Below are 17,001 nucleotides of genomic sequence, written 5' to 3'. Positions count from 1 at the left end.
AGACAACTAGTAACAAACTGGTACTGTTACATGCGCACACATGCTGCAAAATGGAACAGTAACTTTGTGCGTTAACTTGCGCGCTGCCAGTTTTACCTCTTTACGTTTCATCATAGCATACTAGTTTTGTGGTATAGACACAATATATATATTTTTCTTAAATTCCTGACTTTTAGGTACATTATAACATTTCTCCCTGACGTAGATTTAAACACTAAACAGGGAAAATCCTGACGTATGGCAACCCTAGTCAAGATGCCCCCCCCCCACAATATTTAAATTTCATTGATAAAATGTACTTGACATGCTTAGCGTTTTGCTAGGATTTCAGATGTAGGCTATGATGATTCCACAGGGTGTTTTTGCGTTAATTACTGCCCATCTCGTTTCCGATGCTCTTTGCTGATTACCTTGCCCGATAAGTTATTTCAATTTTCTTTTCCTTTTTTGTCTGCAGAACGACAAATTTGCCTGAAACCCACTTTGCTGATTTGCATTACACTATCATGCGTTTTTCTCTTGGTTCATCATGTGGTTTATTTATACTCACAGTGCTTCATGTTTAGTTATTTATTTGCCAGTGCGTCAGTAACAACATTACCTGCGCGAAGAGATTTATAAATCTCTTTAAACTGTGTTTTTTTTTCTTATTTTTTTACCGACCATTATAGACATTATTTCAAATAGTCGGGGTCAGCTAAAATTCATAACCACGTGTGGTTCCAACTGATCCTTTTTTGTTGAAATGCATTTATTTGTTCTGTTTATTGTGAAAAATTGTTACGTTTATTCTGTGCGCTGAAAACAAAATAAAATGAATGATTGATTGATTGATGAGGACTGGCTGATTTGCTTCCCGAGGGTCTAGATTTTGAAAAGAATCATAAGTGAGCACTGCAGCTCACTGGCCTGGTCAAAAATGATTTAAAAAAAATAAAGTCACCATACAGTTCCGTGCAAATAAGGTACGACCCTGTAGTCGTATAGCCTAGCCCCCGCTTTTGTGATGACATTTTTCCCTGTAGTCAAATACCCCCGCTTTTGTGATGTTAGCTATGCACTTTGAAAGTGAAAGGGTTTTAACAACACAGCATATAATGACGGAATCTGGCTTGTATTAAATTCCTTTAGATAGACAAATAACAAATATTGTGCTGCTACGTTTTGTTGAAATCAAAGTAAACTCAAATCAACTTGGTGTAGGCCAGTGGTTCCCAACCTGGGTAAAACATAACATGACTAAATTACTTAGGGCAGGGGTTCTTAACCTGGGGTGCACGCACCCCCTAGGGGTGCGAGAACTGTTCCTAGGGGGTGCGGGGATGCTGAATCATTAAGGTTGGTTAGGTCTATTCTATTTAAGCAATTACAGAAGGGGGTGCGAAAATTGGTTAGTGATATGAAAGGGGGTGCGAAAATTGGTTGGTGATTTGAAAGTGGTGCAGCAAGGAAAAAAGGTTAAGAACCACTGACTTAGGGGGTCCGCGGATCTATACAATTTATTAAAGGGGTCCGTGACTACAAACAGGTTAGGAACCACTGGTGTAGGCTAAACAAACAAGTACCGATACACGAATGATTATCACGAACGCGTAGGCTATACAGGATGTTTCAAAAACGACCAGCGTTTTTTGTTTGGAGGAATTAGTTGATCAAATGGTAAACAAAGTGTTTTTTTACATATGGCGTTTTGTGTTTTAAACACTTTACTCTAGAACAGGGCTTCTCAAACTGTGGGTCGTGACCCCAATTGGGGTCGCGGAATATAATTTTGGGGTCGCGAAACATTATGCGTTATTATGTCAGTCACAATAAATGGTTTGTGCGTACATTTATTGGCGGCAGAGACGAGTTTGTGCGGCCGTGGACATGTTTATTAGAATACATACATTGGCGACAGTGACGTAAATAAAAACTCAAAATATTTTGATTTTTAAACTGCTCCAAACACATTTTAACCAGCCTAGTAGCCATGTGCGCCTGACTGATTTATGTCTATTGTGTGCAAACAATGCGAAAAAGCAGATACCACAAACGTTACAATATAGATTATGACGTCATAAAAGCTCAGACTGTCAATCTGTGTGTCAAGTTTTTTTTAGGCGCCATAAGATGGTATATATATATATACATATATAATATAAGTATTTCTTTACATCAGTAATTTTAAAATCAAAGCAAGCAGGCAATTGGCGGCCGTTTGTGAAATAAAGATCTGTGATGCGGCTGTCATAGCGAAAAGCTTGTGCACCCCTGGGCTATACCCATCAAGGGGTCGCGTAGAAATTTTGGTTTTGAAATGGGGTCGCAGAGCAAGAAAGTTTGAGTAGCCCTGCTCTAGAACAGTGGTTCTCAACTTTATTTGTTGTCGGGGCCAAAGGGTAGTCAAGTGTGTGAAGAACCGCAAAAAACGAATACAAATATTGCGGGATAACAGCAAAGAACAAGAATTTGAATAGCTCCAGAAAGCTTCTGTTTCTGACTCATGAGACGGTACTACAATAAACGATTAACGTTTTTGTAATTGTTCTCAATAATAGATTGATGGGATTAAATAATGATGGTGTAGCGAGGTGTTTGTTCGAGGTACATTTCAATAGAACAGCAGTTCCCAAACTAGGGTCCGTACAGCAGTTTCAAAGGGTCCAAATACTCGGTGGTTAATTGCAGTAAAACAAGTGCACCCATTCCCATTAAACCAGTGGTTCTTAACCTTTTTTTCCTTGCTGCACCCCCTTCAAATCACCAACCAATTTTCGCACCCCCTTTCAAATCACTAACCAATTTTCGCACCCCCTTTCAAATCACCAACCAATTTTCGCACCCCCTTTCAAATCACCAACCAATTTTCGCACCCCCTTTCAAATCACTAACCAATTTTCGCACCCCCTTTCAAATCACCAACCAATTTTCGCACCCCCTTTCAAATCACCAACCAATTTTCGCACCCCTTTCAAATCACCAACCAATTTTCGCACCCCCTTTCAAATCACCAACCAATTTTCGCACCCCCTTTCAAATCACTAACCAATTTTCGCACCCCCTTTCAAATCACCAACCAATTTTCGCACCCCCTTTCAAATCACCAACCAATTTTCGCACCCCTTTCAAATCACCAACCAATTTTCGCACCCCCTTTCAAATCACCAACCAATTTTCGCACCCCCTTTCAAATCACCAACCAATTTTCGCACCCCCTTTCAAATCACCAACCAATTTTCGCACCCCCTTTCAAATCACCAACCAATTTTCGCACCCCCTTTCAAATCACCAACCAATTTTCGCACCCCCTTTCAAATCACCAACCAATTTTCGCACCCCCTTTCAAATCACCAACCAATTTTCGCACCCCCTTTCAAATCACCAACCAATTTTCGCACCCCCTTTCAAATCACCAACCAATTTTCGCACCCCTTTCAAATCACCAACCAATTTTCGCACCCCCTTTCAAATCACCAGCCAATTTTCGCACCCCCTTTCAAATCACCAACCAATTTTCGCACCCCCTTTCAAATCACCAACCAATTTTCGCACCCCCTTTCAAATCACCAACCAATTTTCGCACCCCCTTTCAAATCACCAACCAATTTTCGCACCCACTTTCAAATCACCAACGAATTTTCGCACCCCCTTTCAAATCACCAACCAATTTTCGCACCTCCTTTCAAATCACCAACCAATTTTCGCACCCCCTTTCAAATCACCAACCAATTTTCGCACCCCCTTTCAAATCACTAACAAATTTTCGCTCCCCCTTCTGTAATTGCTTAAATAGAATAGACCTAACCAACCTTAATGATTCAGTATCCCCGCACCCCCTAGGAACAGTTCTCTCACCCCTTGGGGGTGCGTGCACCCCAGGTTAAGAACCCCTGCATTAAACGCTTACCGTATTTCGCTTTTTCTTTCATTGGTGTGGTTTTTGTTTTTTTCCTGTAGCTTTCTTTGATTTTTATAGGGCCGCGAAATATCAAAATAATTGCAAAGGGTCCACCAGGCAAATATTTTAGAAAAGTTTTGGAACCGCTGGTTTTGGAATAAGTTTTGGAATAGAAGTAGGTTTGCCGTACGTCAGGGAATTTAGTGCTAAAAATTTGCGTCATGGAAAAATGTGAAAATGTACCTAAAAGTCCGGAATTTAGAAAAATATATACATATATGCTATGAAATTAATATACTAACGGAGAAAGTTTCTAGCAGTTAGCTACCACCGCATCTACACCTACACCAGGGGGCACCAAACTACGTCCCGAGGTCATTTCATCCGGTAGAACTACTAACACTGGAACTCGGTTAACGCCCAGTTTGGTTGGTGGCGCAACAAAGCATAGGCGGTAATGGTGCTGACTCGGCAATTATTCTTACCATAAACCCAAATTGCTGAGTCAGCACCATAAACGCCTATGATACGTTGCGCCACCTACCAGAAAATCCCAAACCGGGCGCAAGCGAAAGTTCGGTGTTAGTAGCTCTATCATTTCATCCAGCCCGCGACCACATTTTTTGGTTTGCCAAATCGTACTGATTACTTTGTAACATTCGAAAATTAACCTGCTCCTTAGGAAATTTTTCCTGTCGCGATATGTAGATTGCCGAGTTTCAGAGAATTCGCCCAGGATCGATCCAAAGTCAGTTTGTTACGTCACAAACAAGACTACAAGAGTTAATTGTGCGCAAACAATTTCCTTCTTTTGTTACTTACGTGACGTAATAGACAAGCATTGCTCGTAAAATAAGACCGTCTATTCAGTTAAACAGTCGCATCACCAGATTTTAAATGGGGTTGTAGAAATACCATATTTTGGCGCCCCTATAAAAATCACCTCGCGGGCCAAGTTCGGAAAGACGGCGATAGGGCATGTAAACTATACGACCCGCGCGATTCATTATTAAACTTATCCGGCCCGCAGAGAAAAAACTTTGGTGACCCTTGGACTACACCATAAAGAGTAACGAGGTAAACTGGCGGCGCGAAGGTTACCGCACAAGGTTACTGATTCGTTTTGCAGTGTGTTTGCGCGCGTAACAATACCTGTTTGTTACTAGTTGTCTAACAATACGCGTTACATCCAGAAATCAAAGACCGCGTCTGATGAAAACACAGTATTCATTGCTACGTGGGAACGTAGGAAAGTTCATTCGCTTTTACTGCTGACCAAAATGGTTTGCCATTTTTCTGTATCTATGCAAGTTTTAAGTGTACCTAATATGCAAGGAACTAACTAACAACAAAAAGTCGAATGTCGTGAGACAGCATAAAAACGTTTTTACAGTGGTATTTTATTTCAAATTTAAAAAGGTCTTTGTGACTCCCAGCATTTTTTTTAATGTGAGAAATTGGTCCGAATGGCTCATAGAGTGGTAAATTTGAAAATAAATTTTTGCGCGCATAGTTTTGGGGTTTGCACGCGAAAATTTTGCACTAAAGGCATTTAATTGGGCTGTCTTTACCTCTTAAACTTGCTTTGTGCCTGCTAAAATAGGTCTTGCACGGGAACTTACGGGTCGATACACGCACGCACGCGGGACATGTAGGTCCTACACGCACTAGATCTCGTCGGGAACTGCCATGTTTTGCAGACTGGGTTTCGCGGAACCCTAGGGTTCCGTACAACCCTTCCAGGAGTTCCGTGAACTTTAGGGATTGCACAAGGGTTCGCAGCGGTTTTGTGTAGCAATTCAAGCATGAATGATTCATAAATATCACTGTTGCGAACAGCAATGCACGACTGTACTCTGTTCCATATTGTTAACCTTGATTACACCATTATTCAATTGTGACGTAACAAAAACAGCCATGATCCACTTAAAATTGCGAGATAAATGTAGAAACGACTGACCCAAGTAACATGGCAATGTGTTTCAAAGAAACGTTCAAATAATGTAATCTTTTGTGATGTGCTTGGGGTGTGTTTTAAAAATTCAAGTCTTTTTCTTTGACGTAGCCTTCTTCTTACATTCATTAAAGTTATTTTATTGGGGGTTTCAACAGAAGCCTACTCAGAAAGTTCATTGACAAGGACCGGAGTACCTAACGTTTTCTCGCTTTGCCGTCTGTGTGACGTTCGAATATTCTAAATTTATTCCGTAAAGTGTTTGGATCGCAAACAAGGTTAACGCCAATGAGATAAATTTGTCAGGGATTGTGTATCATCAAATTTGGTAACCATCATAGGCGCCGAGTAGGCGGAACAATTTTGCTTTTAAACGTGCTGGCGATACAGCAACAAAACGTGCCTCAAAACTGCAAACAGCTTTGGTTAGTGCAGTGGTTCTTAACCTTTTTGGTGTGGTTTCCCACTAAAGTCAATCACCAACTTCAAATTTCCCCCTCTGTTATTTTTATAATCATGTTTTGTGCCCTACGTTAACAAAAAAATTCTTTAAATGAAATAATTTTGTAAAGCGATTTGGTCTGGAACCCCAAAGGTATACTGCAATCTTATTTAGTTTAAATAGTGCTTGGTGAGATATTAAAGTTTTTGAAATATTGAAGAGTCTCATCTGCTTGCAATACTCATTTATTGCATCACAATCAACAAAGGAAAGGCTCTTATTCGCGCACAATAGCAAAGTCATTGATACTTTTTACTCTTGTCTGTGATGCAACAAACGGCCTTTGGATTTGTATGTGTCTTGTAATCCTTGCTGAAATTAATCTTACATGTTGTTGCGGAAAAATGTTAGGAAAGTTACTTTCAACGATTAATTTAAAGATGGGTTCGACCCTCGGGCCCGAGTTTGGTTACCTGATTACATAATTACCCTCTGAAAACCATTAAATTTCCCACCGGTTAAGAACCACTGGGTTAGTGCCTTTTTTATGACGTCAAACACACTATTGTCTGCCAGTGAATGCTCGGCCATTGTTGTGAGCAAATGTGTTGTAATAAATGGTTAAACTTGAGGAAACATTTTTTAATCGTTGCTAAACCAATGGTAAACAGCAACGTGTTAAATTTGCCAACTAAACATTATTTCTAACATATTTTTTTCCGATTTTGACCAACGTTCCATTCTATGGAAAGTTTGTTTGGTTTTGAATTTAAGTTCTTGTAGTTGCACGCATAAAGTGACGTCATATTTTATCCACCTTGCATTTTTGTCAAACTCGGCGCCTATGGTAACCATAGAACAGAATACCGCAATGTACGAATTAACCGCATAAGATGGGAGTCAAAGAAAGAAGGCAATCTGTCTGGTTCGCTGTAGGTATGCAAGAACACGATAATCGTGGTGAAAGAGGCCGCTTTTTGGCACAACAATCTTTAGTGAAGATCTGGAGGGTCGCAAAATAAGTAGTTAACTACTTTTGCCGCGGTTGAGAATTATTTCTCTAGATCTAGATGATTTATATGATTTTTCCTTTTGAAGCTTCTGCATCGCTGTCCATAAATAAGATATGGGCAGATGTCTATACCTGCAATATGGAGTAATCTGGTAAATTATGCGTAGCAGGACGGCAAAATCATAGAAACAAACATAAAAGAAGTATAATTCAAGCCAATTAAAAGTTTAATTTTGCTAACAAACGCAATATTGTAATGAAATGAAAGTTAATACCGGCAAGAACGACAGTTGGAAATTGTGTTTTATTCTGCATATTTTTTAGTTCAGGACTCTTAGTTTCGTAAATCTTATTTTAGAAGATTTATAAAGCCCATATCATCAAAACTCTCGTGCATCTTGGTTAAAATGTCGACCAAAAACAAATTTTACGGGTTTAAAAACCAGCAGTACGGTAAGTGAGACATGACAAATGAAATTGCTTAAGTTTTTTTAAAATACAATCTTTTTAGAAACCGAAGAATTAAAATCAGATGAAACAACAAGTTCTGACGAAAGTTACGTTAAATGGATGGAGGTAGCGAAGCTGTTTTTGTCGTTGACATACGTAGTTTCATTTTTAATAGATCTTGTTTGTTTGAAAGGAAAGAATTGTTGCACTTGCAAACAATTCAACTCCTTGGAATAGAGACGGAGAATTGCAGTTACAGGATATAAATATGGTTAGATTTGATTTTCACGCAGTTACAGCAGGTTGAAGTAAATTAAACCATTTGTTTTAAGGGATTTTTTAAAGGAAACAAGAAGTATATCAGGAAAATTGGCAATTTGTTGGTAAAACACAAGTTTCTCGACATTTCTGTGACAATTTGGGATCACTGTCATAACACAGATGTTAAAAAGGAACAATATTTGAATGCCCCAGCATATGAATTGGTAATGTGCTTACTATAAAAAAAAAACACAAAAGTTAGATTTTTCTCCATATGGTGCATTTGTTCTTTCGCCCTAACCATCAAAGATACATAATAAATTTTTAAAATAGCTATTACCAGGTACTAAAGTTACTACTGATATCTAGTTGATACAAACATCTTCACAGATGAAAGACATTTTATGGAAATACTCTGATCTTTGTACGAACTTCTGTGAGGCTGCTTTCCAACAGGAAAAGGCCGTGGAGCGATGTATGAGAGAATTTTCAATGCAAGAAAATGCCGTCGAAAATCTTAAAAGCGACCACCACAAATACTTTGTAAAAGTAAGTACTGTATCAATTCTTTAGCTCAGGGCTGGGCAACCTGCGGCCCGCAGAGACGCTTGGGTTTCAAGTGTACTGACAAACGGGTCCAACTATTATTTATTTTTGAGCAGATTAATGCGGCCGGTGTTATACGACCTTGCAGTATGTGTCTATAGAAACAAGTGCGAATTTTACTTGCAGTTAAGTATTTGGAAAGCAACGAAGTAAAACCACCTTGTGTTATACACAGGTGCGGCCCGCGATCTAATTTTGGCACAGTAGCAAAGGTTGCACACCCCTGCTTTAGCTAAAAGATAAAAAATCCATAAACAGAATACCCGTTTATGTGATAGCAGTCTAGTTGTATGTTTAATTTACTTGAGCAGCAAAGTGTCCATGATTGCATTCTATTAAAATGTTCAGCAAAAACAAAAGCGTTTGCAATAATAAGCTCTCCGCCAATATATGTATTTGCCATATAAAAGTCAAGGCTGTGCAATTCAAATACAGTGGTGGGTTTGTCAAGTTCGTTTCACTCAGCTTATGGCCTCCTTAAACATTTACATTGATGCAATTGTTAGGCGACTCTGATTTTTCTGCATAACATCCTCTGTTTGTGCAACGACAACCGCACTTTGATACGACGCAACCACGGGATTCAAAGAATACTGCAGTATCACGAATCCGACTCCCCAATGATCAAAGCACAAGCAATGCTAGTACTTGCATATTGCGTCGATGAAAAGGAAAACGAACAAATATTTGCAGGTATTAGAAATGTAAAGCAATGGTTCTTAACCTTTTTGCCTTTGCGGACCCGTTTCGGTGCTATAAGCTAGTTCCGGACCCCTTTTAAAGTAGTTTTTGTACTTTGTTTATTCACAAGCTACCAATGCATGGTTCACAAAAACACGTTCGGTCCAGGACCAAAGTTTTAATCTTTGTTTGGGACATCTGGAATCAACAAGAAAGACCATTGCATTGTGATGTGACGTGGTTTGCCACTGGGATTAAAAAGTCACAATACATTTTAGTTTCTCGCCTATGAAGCACATATCAAAAAAAATTCATTTTTTTTAATCGCGATTTTTCAATCTCGTTTTGCGCGAATTAAGAAGTTGTCGTGGACCCCCTGTAAACCCTTTGTTGACCCCCGGTTGAGAACCACTGGTTTAAAGTATCTTTTGTGGAAAGCAAACACATCTATGAACAGCGCTAAAAACTTGTCAGTGATAAGCTTGTTAAAAGCATTTATAGGGATTGATTTATGATAAATGCTATGATTAGAATCACCATACGCGGACTCAGTTTTTAATACTGCAGTGATAATGACAACAGCAATTAAACCGTCTGCACTAAGATGTATTCTATATATGTACACAATTAAGTTCTTTGACAGTTGTGTTTTCATTTTAGATCAATTAATATTGTTTTGTTTTTTTCTTTCGCAGAATCTGGTGTAATTTCGTTTATTGTTGAACTTCTGAAAACAGCAATGTACTCGCCAGGGCATTCTACAGATACCTACTCATTTACTGTGGTCGAATTGCTAGTCGGTCTCAGCAAACTTGCTTTAAATGACAACAATAAGGTACTAAGTGGAAGTAGAATATATAACGCAAATCAATTTTATTGCAAAACGGCAAACAATTTTGTTTGGTGGCGTGTCCATTTTTAAAAGCAAATTGTGTAAAAGTTGTAACGGTTAGGGATAGTTTTTGTTAAACATGTTTCTGCAACTTATAGTTCCCAGCAATGGTGGGATTCCATTTTTTTGTCAGCCGGTTCAATCACAAAAGTTATATTTTTCAGCCACCTCTGTTACAAAAAGTCCATTGACAGTAACCACTGGTTACTAACCAGTAATGCTAACCGGTTCGCTGATCTCATAAAATTTCGTGAGACGGTTCTATAGAACCGGTGTGAACCGACTGAATCCCTAACCCTACATTTCGTTCTTAACCCTATCCGAGTCTCACTGTTAAATCAAATAACTGTGCTTTTTACGCTACCCATCGGTTTGTCTGATGTCAGTATCTCTACCATATGCATGTATGTTACCAGCGAGCAGATATCACATATATGCAGAATACGTTTGTTTCTCGTACAAAGGTGTCCATAGTCAAAGCCGGAATTCTTCCATTGCTGCTTGTAACTTTGGGTGAAGACTTTTCAGCAAAAGAACATGTGGTAGCAATGAATTGTCTTTGGACTTTGTCCTTTCACGAAAACATCAAGTCACAAATCAAAGAGGTATGTGGGGTTTTCACTTAACATGATATTTTTGTTTGCACGAGGCTGTAGAAAAAAGTCATCACAAATTGTGAGGCAGGAACTAAACTGTCAGCCAACCCCGATCTTATCTGACACAGAAATAGATTTAGGAAGCCCGAAACCGACCAAAACTTTATAGCCTACAGTTCAGGTTCACCAAATTTAACAGTTGTTGAACCTGTTATTCGATCGATTTAAGCAGTAAACAACAATTGCCTAACACTAACGGGTTTCGTTTTAAACAGCAAAGCAATCCAATATGTTTCAATCCATTTTACTTGACAATTAAACACAAACTAAACTTAGTTTCGCGCAAACAAGGGCTAATGACATCAAAATAAAGCATACTTTAAAAAATTGTATACTTTTAAAATCTTGATAAATGAACAGGAACCTGGTTTACTGAAAGTCGTTCATCAGTTTGCTGAGAAGGCTGATGCTCTTGGTAAAAAGATGAAACGGTCCTGTGATGGGATAGTATTTAATGTGGAAGGAAGTTACACAAACCTTAACGATGAAACCAAGGAAACAAATGGCAATGAACCTTATATTATGTTGAGCTACCAGTGGAATGTACAGCCAACTATTTTAGAGGTTTGTTTGTTTGTTTGTTTGTTTTGTTTTATAAACCGACATCGCCCGAATGAGTCGACTACTGCCGAGCAGCTTGCTTCGGTGTCCGGTCAGATGAATCATTTTATTTAATCTTTTTCGGATCGTAAAAAGCCGTAAGGACGCTTGATTAAAATTATTGGTCTGGAAAGCACAATCGGTATAGAAGGGATTAGAACTTACAACCTTGTAAACAATACGCGGTCGCCCCGGCCACTTCGCTATTTTGGCAAATCTAGATTCTAGCTCGTGATGTATTTTAAGGGTCTACAAACTTAAAATTGACTAAATAGACCTTTTGTTATGTTGTAAAGTGAAATATGCAATGGTTATTTTGGAACAAACTGGGCATTTATAAGGTTTACCAGCTTATGATAAACGAACTTTCAAACAAATACGGCACATATTATCCAGGAGGCTGGACTCTCAAAAAAGTTAATGAATCTTAAGTCTAAATGTGTTTACTTATCCTATATTTTAGTTACGAACCAAACTCAAAGAAAGCGGTTACAATGTCTGGATGGATGTGGATAACATGGAAGGTTCGATTTTGTCAGCAATGGCAGCGGCAATTGAGAATGCCAGTGTGGTAGTGATCGCTATGACAGAGAAATACAAAAACAGCAACGCATGCAGAACAGGTAAACAATGCAAAAAACGCACTAAAAGTTAAGTTTTCACAACTAAATGTTGCAAAGTGTGTTACAATAAAGCGTCAGTGCCACTTATGACGGTGGTCTTTTTTGTGTTGTGGATAAGTTTGTGATTTTATATTTGGTCACAAACAAATTAAAAGCTAAATATTGTTGAAACTAAGAACGAAAGTCAAAATTAATAACATTCAGAGAAATAAGGAGAATCATTTTTTCAACGACGTTGCCCACAAAAAAACACATCTCTAAAACAAGGACGAAATGGCATTCCTGCATATAACGCTTTACAACTTTGCAGAGTCGGAATATTCGTACAAACTCAGAAAGCCAATCATACCTCTAATGCTTGAACCCAAATACAAACCGGACGGGTGGCTTGGTGCGTTCCTTGGAATGAAACTTTACTTTGATATCACTGACAAAGATTGGAAGGAGACAAAGTTCGACAATTTACTACATCACATAACTCTAAAAATGGAAGTCGAACCCACATCTAAAACAACTACAGGTTCTACTATAGACATTTTGCTCCAATTTATAAAACATGTTATATACATGTTAAGTTCGGAAAATCAAACTGTTGAAATTGCTTTCGTTCAAAACTTAATTCGGGCCGGGCTTTTGGGGGTTCGGGCCCTTTTTGGACTTAAGTTTTGTTTGCAAAAACGGGCTTGATTCTGGCCTGCCCTGCCTTTACATTGAATTTCACTTATCTACTAATCTAAATCTTACTTCTGGATATCATTTGGGCATTTACACAAAATCGGATTTGGGTTTGAAATTTTGAGATTGGCCCAAAAATCAAAGATAAGCTCAGCTAAACCCATTACATTTTATGCAGCCAAACTTAATAAAATTGATTTCTAATGCTACTTCTAAACAACTTAACCTCAAACTGATACAAACTCATGACAAGTACGATCATGTGAAAACTAAATCTCACATGAAAACTATCTTTTCAGAGGTTGTCTCCGCCGAGCAAGGTTCAAATAAAAGTACAAATCTGTTGCGAAACTGGACTAAAGACGAAGTGGCATCATGGGCAAAAGAATCAGGCATTGGTAGGTTATGATGGTTTTCTATATTCCTTTCATTAGAGCTTATCTTTCCGATGCTGAGAACATCCACATATCAGCGATGGGTCAGCAAATTTTTGATTTTGTGTTTCTGACACTACATATTGGCTCATTTAAAGCCTAATTCGGAACTTGCTTTTCGTTTAGTTTATCATTAAACTTTTTGTTTCGCAGAGAACCTGGTTCCTATACTTTCGTCGTTCGACGGCCAAGCTTTGGAGGGCCTGAGTAAAATGCTGAAGAGATCACCTGACGTTTATTACACAAGAATCCAAACTGAGCTAAGTCTTAACTTTATTCAGATGCTTCAGTTCACAAGTGCTTTGAAGAGCCTTTAAAATTTGCATCGCCAATAAAGCAGAATTTTGAGCTGCTGTTTGATTTGCCTGCTTCATCTGTTTACTAAGCTTATTAACAAATTTGCCTAACATAATATTCCAGAATTGTAAAAACACCGATTCGGAATAAAGTTTTTGATTTATGATTCAGGACTGACTTGACGCCGGCCGCATATTGTGTCATGATTTTGCCTTACGAAATCTAACTTGCGGACCTTGTTCGTCTTTTTTCAAGTTTCGCAATTTTTTTGATGTGCCTTCAAGTAACACCTTGCTTGCATGCTAAATTGTTGTGTATGATGCAAACCGGAACGTTAGAGAAAGCAAATACGAGTTTGGTTTCATGAAGTCCAGGCACATTTAGCTTTTAAATGTACTATGTGGGATTGTGATCTGAACAAACGTATTTGACAAGTAAATCAATCAACACCTCAAGCATTTAATTCCACACAGCTGTATGTTGTCACCTTTTGTTGATTGTTTGTCGTTGACAGTTGTACGTATATATACATATTGTTTCAAGCGATACGATGTCACTTTTATATCACCATCACTATAACATAACTCAACTCTTGTACTAATACAAAGTCACTACGGATATAATTGTGCACAGTCGGACTTAAATTAAGGATTAAATCTAGCAAGTGATCAGTCGCTACAGTACCACGTAGGAGATCAGGCAAAGTACCATTGCTTTTGCGGCTTTAGATCAGTGCACAGCAAATGGTCAAATCACTAGCTAGAAAAATCGCCTTCCGAAGAAAAATACCGAACAATAAAAAATACTCTTGTCTCACAGAGGGACATGTAGTGCTGACAAACTAGAACTAAAAACAATAGTTGACTGACCCGAACCCGAATTGTTTTTAAGAAGCTCTTTTATAGGCTCAAAGGTTTGATTGACATGCCTGTCTCAGGAAAGACCAAGACAACAAACACCATATACAATAAACGACAATTGATCTTAAACAAGGCGTTTTAGGGCTGTTTGTCAGGTCCTTTTTTTACCAGTTTTCTTTGTTGGGGCGGTTAGGTACCAAATAAGGGTCGTGTAAAAAAATCAAAAATATTAAAAACAAGTATTTGTATTTATTCTCAATACAGTGTGTGAGTCTTATGATGGCATCAAAATTGAGAGCACAAATCAAAGTTTTCTGAAAATGTAAACACTATGTGAAATTAAACGTCTGGTCTTCATCACTTGGGATAAGTTTTATAAAATTAGTAAAACAACTGCATTAAAATCAGCTCTTACAAATTTAACACAAAATGTAGGTATTGTTTGTACAACCGGACAAGTGGGATTTAGAAAAAAACCAAAGAAATAAAAATAAACACAAAATAACACAAAAAAGATTAAGTCAAAAAGTGATCTGCATTCAGTACGTTTGCTCCAAAAAAATTCACAGCGGGCGTTATTTCTATTTTGTTCCACCAAACAAAACAAACAACCATAAAATATTTTTTTCTTGATGTTTAGTAGACTGCATTGGTAACTAATTGTTTTAGCCCAAGCTTTACTGCATAGAAAAAAGTTTTCGATTGGCTTTTTTTACAGTCACAGATAAACGGGCTTTTATTACATCTTAGCTGTGATCGAATAGTTTAAATTAAAGCATATAGCCTATGAAATGATTGTGTTCTGTCAGCGACCGGTAAATTTTTTTCGCCTAAAGGTATCGAACCGACAAAAATCCGAAGAAACCACGATGGGATTTGAACTCCTGACCCCACGTGCACAAGAGTCTGCGGTGAAATGCCATGTAAATATCTTGAACGGTTGCGATTGAAACTATAAATATTGTGTTGTATCATTTTGTACATCAATTGAAATCACTTCCGCTTTTGTGGTGCCATGCACTTTGGACAAAAGTGAAAGAGTTTAACAATACAGCATAATTACGGAACCCGACTTGTATTAAAATCCTTCAGTTAGACAAATAACAAAGATTGTGCTGCTACGTGTTGTTTCATCCGTAGAAATAGTAAACTCAACTCAGCCCGATGTAAACAAGCAAGTTCTGATACGACACACCCAGACAAGAATGAAAATAACCAACCGTATCGAGGATGTTTCAAAAACTATTGGTGTTATTTTGTGAAGGAAGTTCATTATATGGTAAACAAAGTTGTTTTTACTTTTATTTTGACATTAAAATAACATCAACCCGTGGTGTCTACAGGTTTTGTGTTAAATACTTAACTGTAGATCAGTGGTTCCCAAACTTTTTCATAATTTTGTCAAAACGGTCCCGTTGTCATTATTTCAAGGGCTCGCGGTCCTTAAGCTGAAATGTGTATTTCAGAAAAACGAAAGTTGATTGCAGGATTTTCGCTAGTTATGCAAAATTGCGCATAATAATGATGTAAACTCTAAAGACAGCTTGTGACATTACAGACAAGACTAAAAAGCAGTACGATTGTGCGCGAACAATTGCATTTTTGATAGTTGTCGTTCAATAAAGGCTATTGTTTAGCAATGGAGATAGTCGATTTCTCATATCTCTTGATTTATTCAGTGGCACAAACTGACGCTAAATAAGATTATAGAATTACCTTACCCGCTTCGCGGTCCTAACGGACCCCTAAAGGACCGCGGACCCCAGTAACGTTTAAGGCCCGGAGGTTTCTGCATTCCTGTCCATAAATAGGATATGGGTATATGGCTTATACCTACAAGTATAGTTGTTAATCTGGTAAGTTGTGCGCATACGCACTGCTGCTGTAGAAAGACGGCTAAAAAAGAACAGACTCAAATGAAGTTAAATATTAAGCCTATTTAAAGTTTAATTTTGCTACAAAACGCAATATGGTGATAAAATGGAGATTAATGGTGCCATGAACGACAGTGCGATATTGTTTTTCATTGTATGTTTTGTACACTCTTCGTAGTTTTGTAGATTTTATTTTACAAGATTTTTAAAGCGTATAACCGAAACTCTCGCGCTTTGGTTAAAATGTCGGACACGAACAAAGTTTATGGGTTTGAAAAAGAACACGGTAAGTGGGACGCGACATTAAAATTAAATTGTTCGAATTTGTTGAAATAAAATGTTTTTTAGAAACCGAAGATTTAAAGACAGGTCCAACAACAAGTTTTGACGAAAGTTACGTTGAATGGATTGAGGTAGCGAAGCTGTTTTTTGTTGTTGATATTAGCCTTTCTATTTGTTAATTGACCTCGTTTGTTTGAAAGGGAAGAATTGTTGCACTTACAAACAATTCAACTCCTTGGAATAGAGACGGAGAATTGCAGTTACAGGATATAAATATGGTTAGATTTGATTTTCACGCAGTAACTGCATATAGAGTCAAGTAACATTTGTTCTTTAGGGGTTTTTCAAAGAAGACAAAAAATACACATGGAAAATCAGTGATCTGTTGGTAAAGCACAAGTTTCTCGACATTTCTGTGACAATTTGGGATCACTGTCATAACACAGATGTTAAAAAGGAACACTACTTGAACGCTCCAGCGTACAAATTGGTAAGTGCTTACTATACAAAACCAAAAAACGT

General features: G+C 38.0%; 1 protein-coding gene across 1 annotated transcript; it reads left to right on the top strand.

Moving 5' to 3' along the window:
- The first annotated feature begins 7,049 nt into the window (after positions 1-7,049).
- On the top strand, positions 7,050-14,079 carry LOC145214520 (uncharacterized). Its single transcript, XM_080083068.1, has 13 exons — positions 7,050-7,741; positions 7,800-7,864; positions 7,932-8,009; positions 8,071-8,223; positions 8,390-8,548; positions 9,112-9,298; positions 9,982-10,121; positions 10,643-10,783; positions 11,195-11,398; positions 11,898-12,057; positions 12,368-12,577; positions 13,032-13,130; positions 13,320-14,079. Exons 1-13 carry the CDS (start codon positions 7,696-7,698, stop codon positions 13,481-13,483), a joined length of 1,806 nt encoding a protein of 601 aa, XP_079939194.1. The 5' UTR covers positions 7,050-7,695; the 3' UTR covers positions 13,484-14,079.
- Positions 14,080-17,001: the final 2,922 nt, after the last annotated feature.

This window comes from Phallusia mammillata, chromosome 2 (genome assembly GCF_965637545.1).
Source record: "Phallusia mammillata chromosome 2, kaPhaMamm4.hap1.1, whole genome shotgun sequence".
In the NCBI taxonomy this organism is placed as follows: domain Eukaryota; kingdom Metazoa; phylum Chordata; class Ascidiacea; order Phlebobranchia; family Ascidiidae; genus Phallusia; species Phallusia mammillata.
Note: the sequence above shows the minus strand (reverse complement) of the source record. Positions and strands in the feature narration are given on the sequence as shown.

Bases quoted from the DNA above. Each gene is read 5' to 3' on its own strand.
- LOC145214520 (XM_080083068.1), top strand. From the start codon at position 7,696: ATGTCGACCAAAAACAAATTTTACGGGTTTAAAAACCAGCAGTACG. The intron at 9,299-9,981 runs GTATTAGAAATG...TTTCTTTCGCAG, and splicing joins AAACGAACAAATATTTGCAG to AATCTGGTGTAATTTCGTTT. The intron at 10,784-11,194 runs GTATGTGGGGTT...ATAAATGAACAG, and splicing joins TCAAGTCACAAATCAAAGAG to GAACCTGGTTTACTGAAAGT.